The sequence below is a fragment of the Podarcis tiliguerta genome (genome assembly GCF_965153285.1).
Source record: "Podarcis tiliguerta genome assembly, chromosome: 7".
NCBI classification, from domain to species: domain Eukaryota; kingdom Metazoa; phylum Chordata; class Lepidosauria; order Squamata; family Lacertidae; genus Podarcis; species Podarcis tiliguerta.
The window spans coordinates 44626132-44642887 of record NC_139540.1 but is presented as its reverse complement, the minus strand read 5'-3'; the positions used below and the strand labels follow the sequence as shown (position 1 = coordinate 44642887).

Sequence of the window (16756 nt, the reverse complement as noted above, 5' to 3'; positions counted from 1 at the left end):
GCCCTCTCCCCTCCTGTGGCTTCTAGTAACTGCCATTGAGAAGCATTGCTGCCTCCAACTGTGGAGGCAGAGCATAGCCATCATGGCTTGTAGCCCTTAATAGCCCTCTCATGATTTTGTTTAGGATTTTTTGACTCCTCTTTCAAAGCCATCCAGGCTGGTAGCCATCAGTGCCTCCTGGGGAAGCGAGTTCCAGAGTTTAACTGTGTGCTGCGTGAAGAAGTACTTTCTTTTATCCGTCTTGAGTCTTCCACTTTGAGGTTCATTGGAGGTCCATGAGCTCTATAATTATAAGAGAGGGGGAAAACTTTTATCTACCCACTTTCTCCAGGCCACTGTCTCTAAACTAAGAAGTCCCAAGCACTGCAACCTTTCTTCACAAGGAAGTTGCCCAGTCACCTTGATCATTTTGGTTACTGTTTTCTGAACCTTTTCTAACCCCTGCAGTATCCTTTTTGAGGTGAGGCGACAAGAACTGTATTCCAAATGTGGTCACACCATAAATTTGTATAACTGCATAATAATGCTGGCAGTTTTAATTCCTTTCCTAATTATCCCTAGCATGGAATTTGCACTTTTCACAGCCAACACACACTAGTTAGCCTTGCTCCCCCACTCCATTTTACCAGCTAGTCCCAGTGTAGCTTAAGTTGCCTTTATTGTAAGCAAGTGGGAAAGTTACTGTCTAATCTAGTAAGACATTTTGAGGGTTGTTGCTTACATTAATTCCATTTGCAAGTAGTGTTATGCTCTTATGTATAAATTGGGTTTTAAAGATGACTAATGGAAAGATCTAATGCGGTTTTCATGTCACATGATCAATATTTAATGTATGCTATTATAAATAGTTAGATATTCATTTGGTTTTAGCCTCATGAACTAATATGTAGATGAAATATTTTTTGGCTTTTGGGACCAAGAAAAGGTCCAGTTCAGGATTTCTTGTTGGTTTTAATGTTAATAAGTAACAATTGAAACATCTCTTTCAGGGCAATGCTAACCTGGATATCCAGAATGTAAATCAACAAACTGCACTGCACCTTGCTGTAGAACGACAGCACACCCAAATAGTGCGGGTAAGGTACCAATAGTAGACCATAAGGCAGTTTCTCAGACTGTAGGTTACAGTTGCCCAATTGGGTGCTTTTTTCTTTTACCAGGCCACAAGCACACAATTCCTGTTGTGTGGACCCTGCAATATATATGCTTGCTCATTCTCTCTAGTATATATCATTCTTAAATTCTGTTCAAACACATACTGTCTGTTGCTATATTAACATTAAAAAAATGAAATATACTCTTGCTTTCGATATTCTCGCTAGTTCTATTGTAGATTGAAAAGTAGGGTACATTGATTTATTTGCACAACAACACTTCCGAATTATGCCTTGTGGCTGTCCCAGAGGAGAATTCGGAATGACATAATCCCAAGGCTTGTTGTAGCTTGTTCCTATCATGCTAAGCAATGGTGTAGTGCAATGTCTGAACTGAGCTTGTACATACATTTTCACAGCAAACTTGTATTTTGCCTCCATTTTATCCCAACTATATTAATATTCCTGAATTTGGAAATAGGGAGGCATAAGAGGTGATGTCGGTCAAATGAAATAAATATATATTTACAATATCACTGAATTGAAGCAGCTGCTGATAGAACACTCTTTTTGTTGTGTCCCAATGGTTGCATGAATGGAAGACAGCTTGTGCCGCCTATCTCTTTGCCTCTTCCCTCTCTGTAGCCCTTGTATTTCCTGATAAGACTCACCAAATAGACTCCTGAATAGTGGGATGTGGGGAAAATCTGAAATCAGATGAGGGAAACTTGTACAGTGCAGTCTTACTCCTCCTGTACATTGTGGCCTGCACTGTTCTGGAGCCCTGTCCCCAACCCCATGGAGAGACTTTGGAGGGGGTGTTAGGCTGCAGTGAGAGAGGAAGAACAAGTTTGGTTGTCTGAGCTGCCTTCTGGTCATGCAACTGTAATAATAATATAATAATAATTTATTATTTATACCCTGCCTATCTGGCTGCATTCGCCCAGCCATTCAACTATTAGGTGCAGCCCATTCTTATCAGCTTGTTACTTAACTCTGACATATCAAATTGTATGCTAGTTATATTTCTTGAGATTAAAATTAGATTTGGTAAAAACGGAGTTCAAAGTATACAGTGGTACCTTGGGTTACAAACACCTTGGGTTACAGATACACTAACCCGGAAGTAGTACCTCGGGTTAAAAACTTTGCCCCAGGATAACAGAAATCGTGTGGCGGCGGCATGGTGGCAAGCCCCATTAGCTAAAGTGGTACCTCAGGTTAAGAATGGTTTCTGGTTACGAACAGACCTCCGGAACGAATTAAGTTCGTAACCAGAGGTACCACTGTATAGCGTAAAAGATACAACTAAGTCTGAACATAATTAAAGTGACTTTGCATGGCAAATTTATGTGCTATTGTGCACTTCAGAGTTTCTAATGTGTCTGTGACTCATTATGTGAGAAAAGAAATGTTCAAAATGTTGAATTGTTTCTCCTCAGCTTCTAGTTCGTGCAGGTGCTAAACTGGATATTCAGGATAAAGATGGGGATACACCCCTTCATGAAGCCCTGAGGCATCATACTTTGTCACAGCTTCGTCAGCTCCAAGACATGCAAGATGTGGGCAAGGTAGATACTGCTTGGGAGCCATCGAAGAACACAGTAAATAATTTGAATTTATTTATTTCTTCTCTACTATACTTTCTCTCTGCAGTATGTTGCAAGATCCTGTTGTGTTTTGGACTGCTGCCTGTTTTCTGAAAAGCAATTATTTAAAGATAATATTCCATTATAAATGCCAATTGATAATTAGTTTGACATATTATCATGGACAACTTTGGTAGAAAAACTTTTTTTTTTAATCCCCAAATATTTCTGATTTTGGTAATCAGTTTATATTTCTTTTTTAAAGTTCATAAGATGTCATTTGAATTAACAAGCAGTAGTCCAGAACAAAAATGAGGTAAATAATTATAGTATGCATGGCTTCTAACTTTTCAGTTGTATGCTTAGTACTAAACGATAGAAACTGACAATAGAATTTATATATATGTTTTAGATAGTATTTTCAGCATATTTGTCTGTGTGGTTGTATATACTAGGAAAGTGAGTTAATTTTTATTACTCAAGTAGTTTCATTGAGGCAGAACAATAGGAAAAAATAACTGCAGAGAAATTATGTGATTTTTATGGCAGTAGTGTTAACAGCAGATGGGGGTTAGAGTTGAACTTAAAAATATGGCAGATGCCAGAATTGTGCTGAGTTGCACATGAAGGGTTGGTATGTGGGATGAATGGCTTGGTACAAAAGAACTGTCAACATCATGCATCATATCCAACACTACTGTTCCACTAGTGCAGTGGATTTTCCCAGTGGAATTTCCTCCTCCTCTCATGTTCTCTGCAGCTCCCCATGCATACTCGAAATCAGCTCCATGGGGTAGGAGGACTCTAAGGAGCAGATTTAGATGGAATGTGGGGAGAGGGAGAGGAAGGGCAACACTTCCTGATCCAGAAAGCATTGAGAGAGCTTTAAAACCTTGATGCCGCTGGACTGTTAGATGCCCAAATTTATCCTTTGGGCTTTCTTTGGAGGTACACATTGCCTCTGTGCTTCCCCCCAGCTCTCACAGCAAGTGAGCTAGCTGCTCAACCGGAGCAAAATCCGCCATCTTCTGAGGCAACCTGGTAGTCCCATTCACTTTGCCACTGGAACTCTGCTCATGCAGTGTTTGATACTACCAGACGATACAGTCTTCCACTCTGTTCAAGGAACTTTGAAAAGAACTAACTGCATGAAGTTACACTTCAGGGCTAGTATTTGCTCAGATCTATTAACGATACAGTTTTGTCTTGTTGCTTTTGTTTTCTCATAAGGTATTATTTTTCAGGTACATCATTAGTTGCGAATTTACTTTCTTTCAGTTGATAATGGGACTGGGTACTCAGGGAGCAGAAAAGAAGAGTGCAGCATCTATTGCCTGCTTCCTGGCAGCTAACGGAGCTGACCTTGGTATTCGTAATAAGAAGGGTCAGTCGCCCCTTGACTTGTGTCCTGATCCTAGCCTCTGTAAAGCATTGGCTAAATGTCACAAAGAAAAAGTCAGGTTTGTATTGTAGCAGCGCAATAGGATTAACCCACATTTCCTTTCCAATTTTCTGTTTGCTATAGAACAGCTGATAAAGTACACACACACACACATATGTTGTAACCTGCCCTGGGATGTTATGGGGTGAAGGGTGGGTAAGAAACCTTGTAAATAAATAAGTACGTTTATCCAATTCTAAGAGAAGCAAATAAAATTAAGGTAGATTTGCATTCTCACAATATTTAGTTTCATGTGAGCTACAATGAATAGTGGTGTTCTCATTTAAGTTACTTAATGTTTTAATGTATTGTAATCCTTGGTTTAGCTGACAATCAAGGGGTTAAATCCAGCTCAGTTTGGCAGCAAAGACAGTCAGCCCTGGTGTTTTGCAGGCATTGACTGAGAGAGGGATTTCTCCTGTATACAGTCAATACTTGAAAAATTCAGGCTTCTTTCTCTGCTCCCGATCACTTGTTCAGAAGGGGAGAAAGAAGCCTTTGCTAGCCCTATGTCGAACACTTTGAGAAGTGCCAAGCATAGGGCTGACAGAGTGGAGAGAAAGGTTCCTTTTGCAAGCACTGACAATGAGAAGTTTCACTTGCTGGCAGTGCCTGCAAAATGCAGACTACTTTCTCCTTTCCCTTCCTAAAGTGCAACACATGGGGCGGCAATGCCCCTTGAGCTATGGTTCCCAAATGCTTGGGGTACACCATATGCAGGGGATTTGAATGGGCAGGCGGGACAACCATATGACATCGTAATGACATGTGATACACAGGTGAGTTATTCTGCCCACAAGTTCTCCTTCGGGATGGGGCCTGAAAAAAATCAGCCCCTGGAGCCAACATGTTTTCTCCACCCCAGGGCTAGTGGAAGCCTTTTCTTCAATCATTTATTTTATTTTGCCATTGGCTTTTAATTAACATTTCGCACAATGTTTTTATTTTTGAATTCACTGTCCACTGTGGCTATTCTGTGCATGCTGCCCTCAGCAACATTTTGAAATTGGTCAAAACTTTGAGGTAGAAAATTACTTAATGCATGCTCCCTGTTCCAGATCATACAGGAGATCAGGAATTTTGGAATATGAGCCATGATCAAAATCGGCTCTTCCATCCACATACACACTGTTGCATATATTCTCCCAGGGGCAGCACCTTGTGTGTCATGGGATATTGGTGTAGAAAGCCCCTGACCATGCAATGGATTTTTGAGCTGTCTAGGAAACTTGCCATTTGAAGGAATGAGGTAAAGGTTCCTGTGCCCAGTCTGAACTCTGTGTGCAGAACTTTAGATCCCAGCTGTTGCCTCTTTATTCTTCAGTGGGCCTCACAGGTTTTTGAAATATTTAAATAATAATCCAAGGTTTTGCCAGTTTTCCAACATAAATTTAACTAAATGTCTGTCAAAAGTGCATATAGCCATGTTTTCCTGTTAAGGGAGGGGAACCTCAGAGAAGAAACTGTTCTGTAATATATTTATTAAGATCATTTGAAAAGCCATAAAGGAAGGCTTTTGAGTCTGTTGGAATTCTTCATATGCTAGATATTAAGTAAAACAAGCTGGATGTTAAATCATCTTATTTGTTTGTCAGGTTTTTTTTTTTATAATATCTAGCCTGATTAGGTTTTGGTGAATTCAGCTTTGTGACGTTTTAAGAAGTATTAATGAAGATATTCTTCTGTTATTTGTTTTCCATTTTTACTAAATGTCAGTGCCACTCTAAGTGTTAAAACAGTCCAGGAGGAATGTAAAAAAATAAAAAAAATATACTTACCAAGCTTAAGGTTTTTTGCCCTTGGCATGATTTTAAGCTATACAGAATAGCCACCTTTTTCTACCTAATTCTTTCTACCTGCAGGGCACATTGTTTACTATTCCCCTGAACTTCCAATGCAGATGAGAAAATATTAATCTTGAAGCAAAAAAAAAAAAAAAAAAAAGTATGATATAATGCAAAATGATTATATATACAGTCATACCTCAGGTTACAGATGCTTCAGGTTGCGCACCGCGCCAAACCCAGAAGTACCGGAACGGGTTACTTCCAGGTTTCGGCGCAGAAGCGCCGAATCATGACCCACGCGTGCGCAGACACGGTGCTGCACGTTGCGAATGTCCCTCCCACACGGATCACGTTCACAACCAGAGCGTCCACTGTATAGGGTGGAAATGAACACCCATCTTTTTCCAATCATTCAACCTGCAAAAGCATTGCAACTTGCCAGATGGAATGATGCCCCCTCTCCCCTCCCATGTACTCTCTTCTAGGGGTTCTCATCCCATGCCAATTTTGGGGGATGCAGGAGGTGGAGAGGAGGGGAAAGCCCTGTTACACATGTGGAAGTCATTGTACACAGCTTCCACTAGCATGGCTGGTTAGGTGAACTATGCAGATTATGTTGAATATTTATATAATATGTCAATGAATATTTGTGTTTAGTGGTCAGGTTGGTTCCCGGAGCCCTTCTATGATCAGCAATGATTCAGAAACCTTAGAAGAATGCATGGTATGTTCTGATATGAAGAGAGATACTCTATTTGGTCCATGTGGGCATATTGCTACCTGTTCTCTCTGTTCACCAAGAGTCAAGAAATGCCTTATCTGCAAAGAACAAGTTCAGTCCAGGACAAAGGTGCGTGCTTTTATTTCCAGCTCATTTTAGTATGACATATCTTAAAATATAAGTGTTTATGCGCCATTTTAAACTTAGAGCATTTTAAATGATGCTCTTAGAATCAAACAGCAGAAACGCTTAAGCAAATGACAGTCTGGGTCATAATCCTAAGCAGCAGACTGTTATATTCTTAAGAATTCCTTTTGACTGTGCTAAATCGTCTGCCAATTGTTTTCATTAGATGATCCCAAGTTCTGGTGATATGAGTAAAAGAGAAAAAATCTCTGTCCACTTTCTGCATGCTTTGCAGAATTTTATAAACCTTTTCCAACTCTCACTGGTTGCCTTTTGAAACTAAACCCTGCCGCCAACTTTAAACCTTCCTTTGTACAGAATGTGCTCCACCCTCATGACTATGTTGATCGACTTTCTCTGCACCTTTACCAGGTCTACAGTTTTGGGAGACATCCTTTTGCATCTCTGCAGATTCCTTTGGTTTTCACTACCCTGAAGAATTTGGTGTCTGCAGACTTGCCTACCTCTCTGCTCCTCTTTAACTCCAAAACATTTATGAAAAAATGAAAAACCACTGATTGCTTAGGAGACCCTGCCTCACCTCACTCCACTGTGAGGACTGTCCATTTATTCATTCTTTTTTTAACCAGTTTCCAATTTGTTGCTAAGCTAACTCAGGAGTATTTGTGAGGGATTTGTGAAAAGCTTTTTTTAAAAAAAAATGCAAGCGTATTGTATCTATCAGATCATCCTTTCCTAAGTGCTGACACACTCAAAGAATGTTCAAATGTTGTGAGGCTGGAGCCATTGTGTCTTCCTAGCAAGACGTGTTATTCTATATGCTTTATAGTGTTATATTTAATCATATTTTGAACTAATGTACCCCGAACAGACATTAAGCTGATTGAGCTACAATTGAGAAACTAAAAGCTTCTTTATGAAAAGTTGAAGAGCTATGTAATTTTTCTTTGTAGATTGAAGAATGTGTAGTATGTTCAGACAAAAAAGCAGCTGTGCTCTTTCAGCCGTGTGGACACATGTGTGCTTGTGAAAGTAAGTCCTTTTGTTGGCTAACAGTTGTTCTGTGGAATAAGATGATTAAAGTCACTTACTGAAATAGATTGAGTTTATTCGAAGATGGATATATTAAAATATAAAAGTCAGTTTCTGAGTTTGTCACACTTAAATGTATACGGGGTGTTCTGCCCACCCACTTACCAGAGAAGAGGAAAAGCTTAGTCTCAGATTGGTATGAGATTCATCCCTTTGCTTATAAAAGTGAATAACTGATTGTAGATGCTGGTGGGAGGAGCATACCTTTTTGAAACTATCTTGTGCTAGATGATAAACTGTCTCCAGTTCCTAATATGGATGAATCAATATTCACTGGTGAGGACTATGCAAAACGGGTGTGCTATGTGTTCTAGGCTCCCTACGATATTTTCTTGTTAATCTGTTCATTACGTTCCACTTTTACATTAAATAAGTAAAAAAAAACCTGCATCAATCTGAATAATTTCCCCCCCTCCAGATTGTGCCAGCCTGATGAAAAAATGTGTACAGTGTCGGGCAGTGGTAGAGCGAAGAGTGCCTTTCATTATGTGTTGTGGTGGGAAAGGTACAGAAGACTCCACAGATGACATTGGTGAGTTTGTTTATTTTTCTTCTTTTAGCAGTGGTTTCAATTTGCAAACTCCTTCCTGATTCAGGAAATGGATTGCATTGGAACCATTGTTCTGATGCAGTTAATGGGCTAGTAGTAATTTTTAAATTGGTTCAGCTCTTTTGTAAGTATTTCGTGTCACCATTTTCTTTTCTCTGCATTGTGTAGCAAGTGGAAACATTCCTGTTCTGCAGAAAGACAAGGACAATACCAATGTCAACGCTGATGTACAGAAATTGCAGCAGCAGTTGCAGGACATAAAGGAGCAGGTAAAAGATTTAGATAACTTTTATGATCAATATCAAATGAAAGCTTTGTTTTTTTTAAGGCATTATATGAAAGTAATCAATATAAAGGTTTATGTTATGAATATTATTATTGTTATTTTATAATTTATTACCAATCCTTCATCTTAACGTCATGGGACAAGTTACAATAATTAAAACAACAATTAAAGGAATATAGTTAGTAGGCATACTGTGCACTGCAGTTATTGTCATCAACTCTAGAATATCTCCCTAAGCATCTTTTAGGTTCAGTAATAATATTTTTTAAAAAATGGAAAAAGATTCAGGACGTACTCTTTCTTCTATTTTCACATAAAATGCCCACAGACACAAACTGGATTTTTAAAAAATGATGCATGTGCATATGTTGCAGAAAGGCAACTCATTTCATGTATGTTTAACAATTGGAATGTAGGACAAAAGCCACATCATTTGAAAGAATTACATTTCTTTTCTTCAAACTTTATGGCAGATTGAATATGGGTTTTAAACCTTTGCAAATAGTGAAACCCTGCCATGTAGAAGGGTTTTTTTAAATAAAAAAAAAAACTTATTAGAAATGACATTTCTATTTGGACTTTATCAACCTTTATCTATTAGTCCACTATCTTGTTACCCAGCCCTTATCCACAAAGCTGATGATAAAAATAAATAACAGTGATAAAAGTCAGGCAGTAGTTACAGGCAGTAGTGTTGAGTTCAGCTCCCTCTGAATCCGGGCAGCAAGAAAGTGCCAGTAGGGTGCTACTGCTAAGACAATCACTGCAAAGGCACTCCCTCATCTATTCATGTCTTATTCTTTCCCCTCTCCTCTACCCACTTTCTAGCACAAACACTGCAGAAAATATAACCAGCAATGGTTCTTACGTAAACTGCAGAGCAGATCATGGGGGTGCGTGGGGAGAGAAGAGGAAGGGGAAATCCCATTGCATGAGTGGAACTGTTTGTACAGTGCTGGATATAATCCATAGTCTCTTCTCCCCTGCCACCAGAGACCAGAACAAGAGCCAAAGAGAACAAATCCACAGGAAACTACTACTAGTCCTGATTTCAAAAGCATTCCTAATTTTTATGCTTTTATTAAAAAGTAGGGGAGAAAGATGAATGCGCAGATAAAAAGCCAAAAGCCACCTTTAGTTTGTTCCCCTCCCCGCCCCCAAACTTACATTTAAACTTATTTTCAGGACAGCAGTGATCCTCCAACTGAGCAGTGAGTTTCCTGAATGGTCTATCCTTCCAAGGACAAATCAGCTAAGTCATCCAAACTAGACTCTGCCTTCCTTTCTGTCCTGTAGGCAGGACCAACAGTCTCCTTTCTGGCCTCCTTTGATACAGACAGCACTTGGGCGTTCTAATAAAGTCATGGCCTCCGTTTTTATTTAATATCACATCAGACAGAGTTCTACAGACTCAAAGGGGTCATAATATCTAGAAATATATGGAGATTTCATTTTTAGTTGCCATTAGAAATTCCGAAAGGGTTTGTGTGTTTCCAAAATTTCAGAAGTGTTTAACTGAGCTTCACAGTCTGTTTCTGTGTGACAGATTTATTTCATGTTTCACTATACCTTTTAATTGTATAAAATAGATGTCATTTACAAAGACAGTTATGTCCTTAGCAATGATGGTCATAATAATAAAAACATGAAGAATGTAGCATTGCTTCAAAACTTTGAATGTATTTAGCAAATGTGAAGTTGGCCTAAGCCCATATACAATACAAAATGATTCTGGTGTATCTTTCTGTGAGGAACGCTAAAGATGTATGTTAAGTGCTTTGAGAATTTTTAATCGCTGAATTAAATTTTAGCAACACTACTTTAAGGCAGGTGGTTGATGAGTATCCTTCAGAGTTTTTTTATGCTATTTATTTCACCAGCCTCACTTTCTGAAAATTGTGTTTACATTAGGCATAGTAAGCTAATAAGGTATAACACTTGGTTATTATTTGTCTCCAGACAGTTCTTTAGTTTCATTTTTGTCTCTTACAGACCATGTGTCCCGTGTGTTTGGACCGTCTAAAGAATATGATCTTTCTTTGTGGTCACGGAACATGTCAGCTTTGTGGCGATCGAATGAGTGAATGTCCTATTTGCCGAAAGGCTATTGAACGAAGAATCCTTTTGTATTAAAATATAAAGTGTCTTACAGTAGCTTGTCATATTATTACTACATTTTGCTCATTGAATCTTCATAAGCTTTAGTGGCAGCTAAAGTTTGTCCTGAAAACATTTCTAATGCTATGGAGTTGTTGCATTGTAAGTGCTTAGACTGACAATACAAATCAGTATTTGAGTGGTCAACCTCTCCTATCAAGAAAGCTAAACCAAGTTTAGGTTAATTAACAATGCAGTCTTTTTTATATCTTTTGCCTTTCTTTTTCTCCCCAACCCCTTTATGTTAAAGGGACAATTTCCTGTTGGTATTTTTATTTTATATGTATGAACTCTAATTTCACTGTTGATTTTTATACTGTCAACTGCTTTCATGTATAAATATTTTTAATTCTCTAAATTGTATTTGTTTTAAATACGTTTTCATAGTAGTGTCAGTAATAAATTGCAAAAGCAAGCTAAGCCTCGGAGCTAGGTACAGGAATTTTTTTAAATCAGCACAATAAAGGAATAGTGTTTCAGTATTACAAAATGCCTCTAAAATCTGAAAGCCTATAATTTTGTATGGTTTTCTTACTGTCCCACATTAGTTTAAAGGAGAATGAGGATTATTACAAAAGTTGCTGATTTTAAAGGGCCGCTTGTAGCCTCCACATACATAGCAGGGCTGACTTCTAGAATTGTCCGCCTGAAAAGCCGCCTCCACAAATGGGAAAAACTCCTAATGTGATGGTGCTGAAGATAGTACAGGCTGTTGCTAGTAATAAAAAGAAAACGCACAGCATAATATAGCAAACCCTTCTTTCTGCCTGAGAGGCTTTCAGGATCTCGGCCATAATCCCTTCAACTGAGAGAACAGTTTTTAGAATGGTGACAGACATTATTATTTGTATACTTGCAAAAGAAAACCATTCTATCTGTAGGCTAGAATTTAACATTTTAAGTCTAGTTATTGGACTTAAATGCCACCTTGCAGAAAGGGAATATACAGCAGAGAGTTTTAAGATAAATAGGAACAATAGCTTCTGTAATATGAATATTACTCATTTTGGTGCAGACTTCGCAGTATGCATGAACTTTTCTTTTCTGAAACTTCATTGGGACCATTCAGTTAATAACCAAGACAGTGCTTGATATGTCTGAGAGATTTCTATAAATTGGGGGGCTGTTTAGGGAGGATAAGGCAATGATGGGTTAATATAAAGGTTATCCAAGGATATGGAAAAGAATCTTGCTCTGAATGTTCTGCAGTAGGCTATAGATAGTCTCCCAAAGATTAAATCACATATTTTAGATGGTGCATGATTGCAGAGAATAAGTTAATTTTTGGATTTATAATTAACAGATACACCATTTATTTGTATTTAACTCCAATTCAGACAAATTCTTATAAGCATGTGGTGAAACATTAGATTAGAAAGAAAATTGCCTTTAACAATTTGATTCCTGTTAAAATTACTCAAAGGGAATTACTTGCAGGAATATACTATATTTGGTAAATATAATTGTGTCATATAAATTTGAGTTGAGATTTTTATTTTATTTTATGCAGAAGTTTGCAAATTGCCTGGAACAAAGTTAATCATGTCTTAGGAATGGTTTGTGATGAAGGAAGGTACAGAAACATTGCATACATAAAAATATCCATGGTATATAGGATTGTGTTGCAATTCCTAAGCACAGCCCTCTGGAAGTTCCACAAAAGCAAACGGGTCTTGGATCCCTTACATTTATCTTTCAAAAAAAGATGCATATGATTGTGTATTAGAACAAAGTATAAATTTGTTAAATAAGTGTGAGCTGCTTCTTAGACAAGCGTGCTTACATTTATAAAATACTTGTTTCTGTTCTGATTTAGAAATTGCTGGCTATTTAATTGTATAGTTGCTGCAGTATTTCAAAAGTGAAATAGCTAGTTCCAAGAACAATTTGGATAACTGTTTCCACAAACGGTCTTCTGGAATTGTGAATGCATATGCACGGAAAAAAGATATTAGAGAGTTTATTAATAGTAACATAATTAACAAAATAATGTGGCACATGAGCTAGATTTTTTTTTCAGGAGTTTGCCATCAAAGGACTTTTCATTGATTTTGAACACCCAGTTTATATAAGGAACTAAAACAAAACGAGGCATTTTATGCCAGAAAGTAAAGGAAGAATGTTGTATGTCATAGGTAGGGCAAATGTCAATGCTTTGGTGACAAAGGAGTTTATGGTATACAATGGTGTAATTCTGTGTTCTATTATTTTAGCACAGCTGGAAAAGTTGAATGATAAAGTTATTAAATCATTTTGTATCCTCTGTCCCTTTTCTCCGTTCTACAAAACACGTTCATAGCATGACTAGTCTTATAAGCAGGTCAATTAAGTTATTCCTTGTCTAAGAGAATGGACGCGAGGTGCTGCATTGACCTCAAATCTAGTAGAAGGCAGTAGGGCACTTGTATTAGCAAATCTTACTTTTTGTTGCTTTGATGCTATTTTATGTCATTCTGTTCACAATGTAGAGAACAAAATTATTTTAACGTCCCTTAGCCAACAGAAAACTACATTTGTTTAAACCTTTAATTTATTTAATAAGTAGTTTGTTAAACCTTTATAGTATAGAAGACAGATGTTGAGACTTGAATTTATACTTTTATTAAACTGTAAATATAAACCTGAAGTGTATGACTGTGTCAAACTATATTCTAATCTGCACTTTATTAGAAACAGTACTTGCAGTCCTGATCAGAGAACCACGCATAGGGCCCAACACCTATGGTAACCGGGTTCCTACAGATAGTGTTCCAGTAATTAGCTGCCTAAACTAACCGTGTGCTCCCTTCTGGCTGTGCAGCCAGTGCCCTAACTCCAGTGTTCTGCATTGTGCCTGTGCTGTATAGCGGCTGGGGGTGAGGAGGGTTGCCCAAGGCCACCAGAAGTAGGACACTACTTCACAGCCAATAGGTGAAAAGAGCAGCTGTGCCATACAGCAGCAGGAAACCATTTCTCAAATGGGCACTAAAACTACCAAGTCGGCTGTATTCATCCTGTTGCTTGAAGACAGGAAGATGTCATCACTCACAACAGAATCTTTGACTCACTCGTTCCTCGGAGTGAGTTTGGCTTCTAACCAGATGTAGAAGAATACCTAACACTCAAGGAATTACATACAACCAATGCAACATCCATAAAAGCACAATAACACAAACACATATGTGCACTGGCTGCACTCTAGACATTTGGGTCTTCAATTATTTCATGTATGTTGGTCAGCAGTGGGATGGGGGTGGAGTCTTGGTTTTGTCCTAGTGCTCCCACCCTTCAAGTGAGGGCAGTGGTCCCTTGAGTGGGCACTAGGACCACAGCAGTGTTCTTAAGCTGCTCCTATTGACTTAAGTGAGTACCAGCTAAATTAAGTATGTATTTGAAATAACCTGCTGGAGGAGACCCCTCCGAAGCACAACCTCTGAAAAAGAGTACAAATCTATTTTGCAATACCGTGTTACCTCGGGTTACATACGCTTCAGGTTACATACACTTCAAGTTACAGACTCCGCTAACCCAGAAATAGAATCTCGGGTTAAGAACTTTGCTTCAGGATGAGAACAGAAATCAGGCTCCGGCAGCGTGGCAGCAGCAGGAGGCCCCATTAGCTAAAGTGGTGCTTTCAGGTTAAGAACAGTTTCAGGTTAAGAACAGACCTCCAGAACGAAATAAGTACTTAACCTGAGGTACCACTGTATTTTGTGAATATACTTGGGTTCAGCCAAGTAGCTCTGACACACATGTTGCAATGGTGCGTTTGTTGAAAATGCCTGCACTTGTGGCCACTGATGGAGTAGACTGAGCTGTGTCTTTAGGTGGTACCAAATTCAGAGAACTGTAAACTCAACAAATGTAAGCACTGAGCAACCTATTAAGAGAAGACCCAGGCATTATTCTGCCCAACAAAAGTGAGCGAAATGACCCAAGGATTCTGTTTTGCAGAAGGATTTAGTATGATGTATATAAACAATGTCCTATGAACATCTAGAGATGCATTCTCAGATGGGTTAATTGGAGATGGTCACAAAGTGGATAACATCAATTATTTCAGCTTGTGGAAAACTGAATTTATCTCTGGCAGAGTTCAGCAGAATGTGCTGGTTTCTCATGCCTCTGATCCTAAACTTTCTGTAGCATGGATTCCAAGTGTCTAGATGTGGGGATTCCAGAATCCAGAGGTTGGCAATCACACTTCAGTGGTCAAATTGTGAAACTAAGAATGAAAGGGTAGGGGAAAGCAGGCAAGAGGTCAAAACAGATTACAAAATAAACATTAATGTGGCTCTAAAACTGGACTAATTCCAACTTACCAACTGACAGTATAGTATTTCTAGACTCAGTGTTACTATGAGTACTGAGGGTGGTCAACTTCTGGTGGTATGGAAGATGCAGTAGTGGGGCATACTGAATTTTTCAACTTTCAAATTCCAAAAATGAGTGCTCAAAAGTTGTAACATGTTTTGGGAATTCAAAAGTATTTTGGTTAGATTAAAATAATTCAGTTTTTGCTTGGTAAGTAAAATGGGTGCGATGATAACTTTTGTTAGCTTCAATATTTCTAGGTCAGTACATGTCCTCTTTCAAATTGCAAAGTGTCAAGGACTGGCAGGGCTCCAAAGAACGTGTGACTGAGGAAGGGGACCAGGGACCAGGGGAGTGACTCAGAAGAGGTAACCACTGATTTATGGGCTCTGACTGCCCGCAAGGCAGGAGCCAGGAGAGAAGGGCAGGCTGAGACAGGAAGGTATGTCAGATATGGAGGAAGAAGAGGCTGTTCAGCTGACCTTCCCCTGTCCCTCTTGTCTCCTAGAACCAGGAGGATCTTGAGGTGGGAAGAAAAGTGCCGCCTTACATACAGGAAGAGTCTCAGGTTGTGGGCATGCAACCGGACTGGGGAGGCTATATAAGCCAGCAGCAGAGTAGGGTCTCCCTGTTTCTGCGATGCTCCATAGGGCCCAGATCTGTGGACAGATGCCTGGAGACTAGAAGTGTGTGTGTGTGTCCAGAGCACCGTGGTAGCTGCTTGTAAGTGTTTCTCTTGCAAATAAAGAGTTCAGTATTAGACATGTGCCTTTTTTTTATCTAGGACAGCCCTATGACACAAAGGAAGGCTTGAAAATGAAAGCAGAGCTAGAAAGTGTTTTCTGACTGATGCTTTATCTGAGCATTTCTAAAAAGTGCACATTTTTAAAACAATAAAATTTGAATAAAGATGAATCTCAAATAAAGGTTATGCACCCCATCTCCGAAGCCCAAAAGCACTTAAGGATTAGGTGACATTTTTAACAAGGAAAGAATAGTACAGTAGTTTAAATGAAACCTGGATTCGTTCACTTTGATCGCTTTGATCTCTCTCTCTCTCTCTGTGGGGAGAGAGAGTCCACTAGGGGGCAGTAATGCACTTTACTGCTAAGAAGATCATATCACAATGCAAAGTTATTAGTTAAATCTTATCTCTGCATAAATGAGAGTGAGCTAGAAGACTTCCGTTCTTTCTCTCCAAGTCTGCTTTCAGGCAGATGGCTACTAACACACACTGATCTTGCAACATAAACTGAGAGCAGAGCTGCAATGGACTTTCCATACAATTGGAAATACTGCACCAAGGATATTAAAAAAAGAAGATACTTTTGCAATAAGCATTTATTCATTTAAGCATGATGTCCATAATTACCCATGGAATGTGAGAAGAAGAAGAGGAAGAAACACGAGTGCTTAATGTTTTGGATCAAAAGTGCAAGACTGGAAGTATTTAATTGGGGTGGGGGGGGACAATTTGCTAAAATGGTGGTGGCAATGGTGGAGCTAGGATATTCATAGCACTATGAAGGAAGACTACAGAGCCTGCCAAAATCTGCAGTATTAACATTTTTGTAGCCTGACAATCACAGGAATGATAAC

General features: G+C 38.8%; 1 protein-coding gene across 2 annotated transcripts in view; it reads left to right on the top strand.

Moving 5' to 3' along the window:
* The window catches only part of MIB1 (MIB E3 ubiquitin protein ligase 1), a 47254-nt gene extending 33764 nt beyond the window's left edge, over positions 1–13490 (top strand). The window contains exons 14-22 of one of the 2 annotated variants that reach the window (XM_083451590.1): positions 990–1076; positions 2537–2698; positions 3962–4143; positions 6569–6761; positions 7733–7811; positions 8290–8403; positions 8590–8690; positions 9893–9918; positions 10700–13490. In XM_083451590.1, the coding sequence (XP_083307716.1) occupies positions 990–1076; positions 2537–2698; positions 3962–4143; positions 6569–6761; positions 7733–7811; positions 8290–8403; positions 8590–8690; positions 9893–9918; positions 10700–10730 (975 nt within the window). In that variant the 3' untranslated portion in view covers positions 10731–13490. The remainder of the gene's footprint in view (positions 1–989; positions 1077–2536; positions 2699–3961; positions 4144–6568; positions 6762–7732; positions 7812–8289; positions 8404–8589; positions 8691–9892; positions 9919–10699) is intronic. The other variant, XM_083451589.1, reaches the window with a different exon arrangement.
* Positions 13491–16756: the final 3266 nt, after the last annotated feature.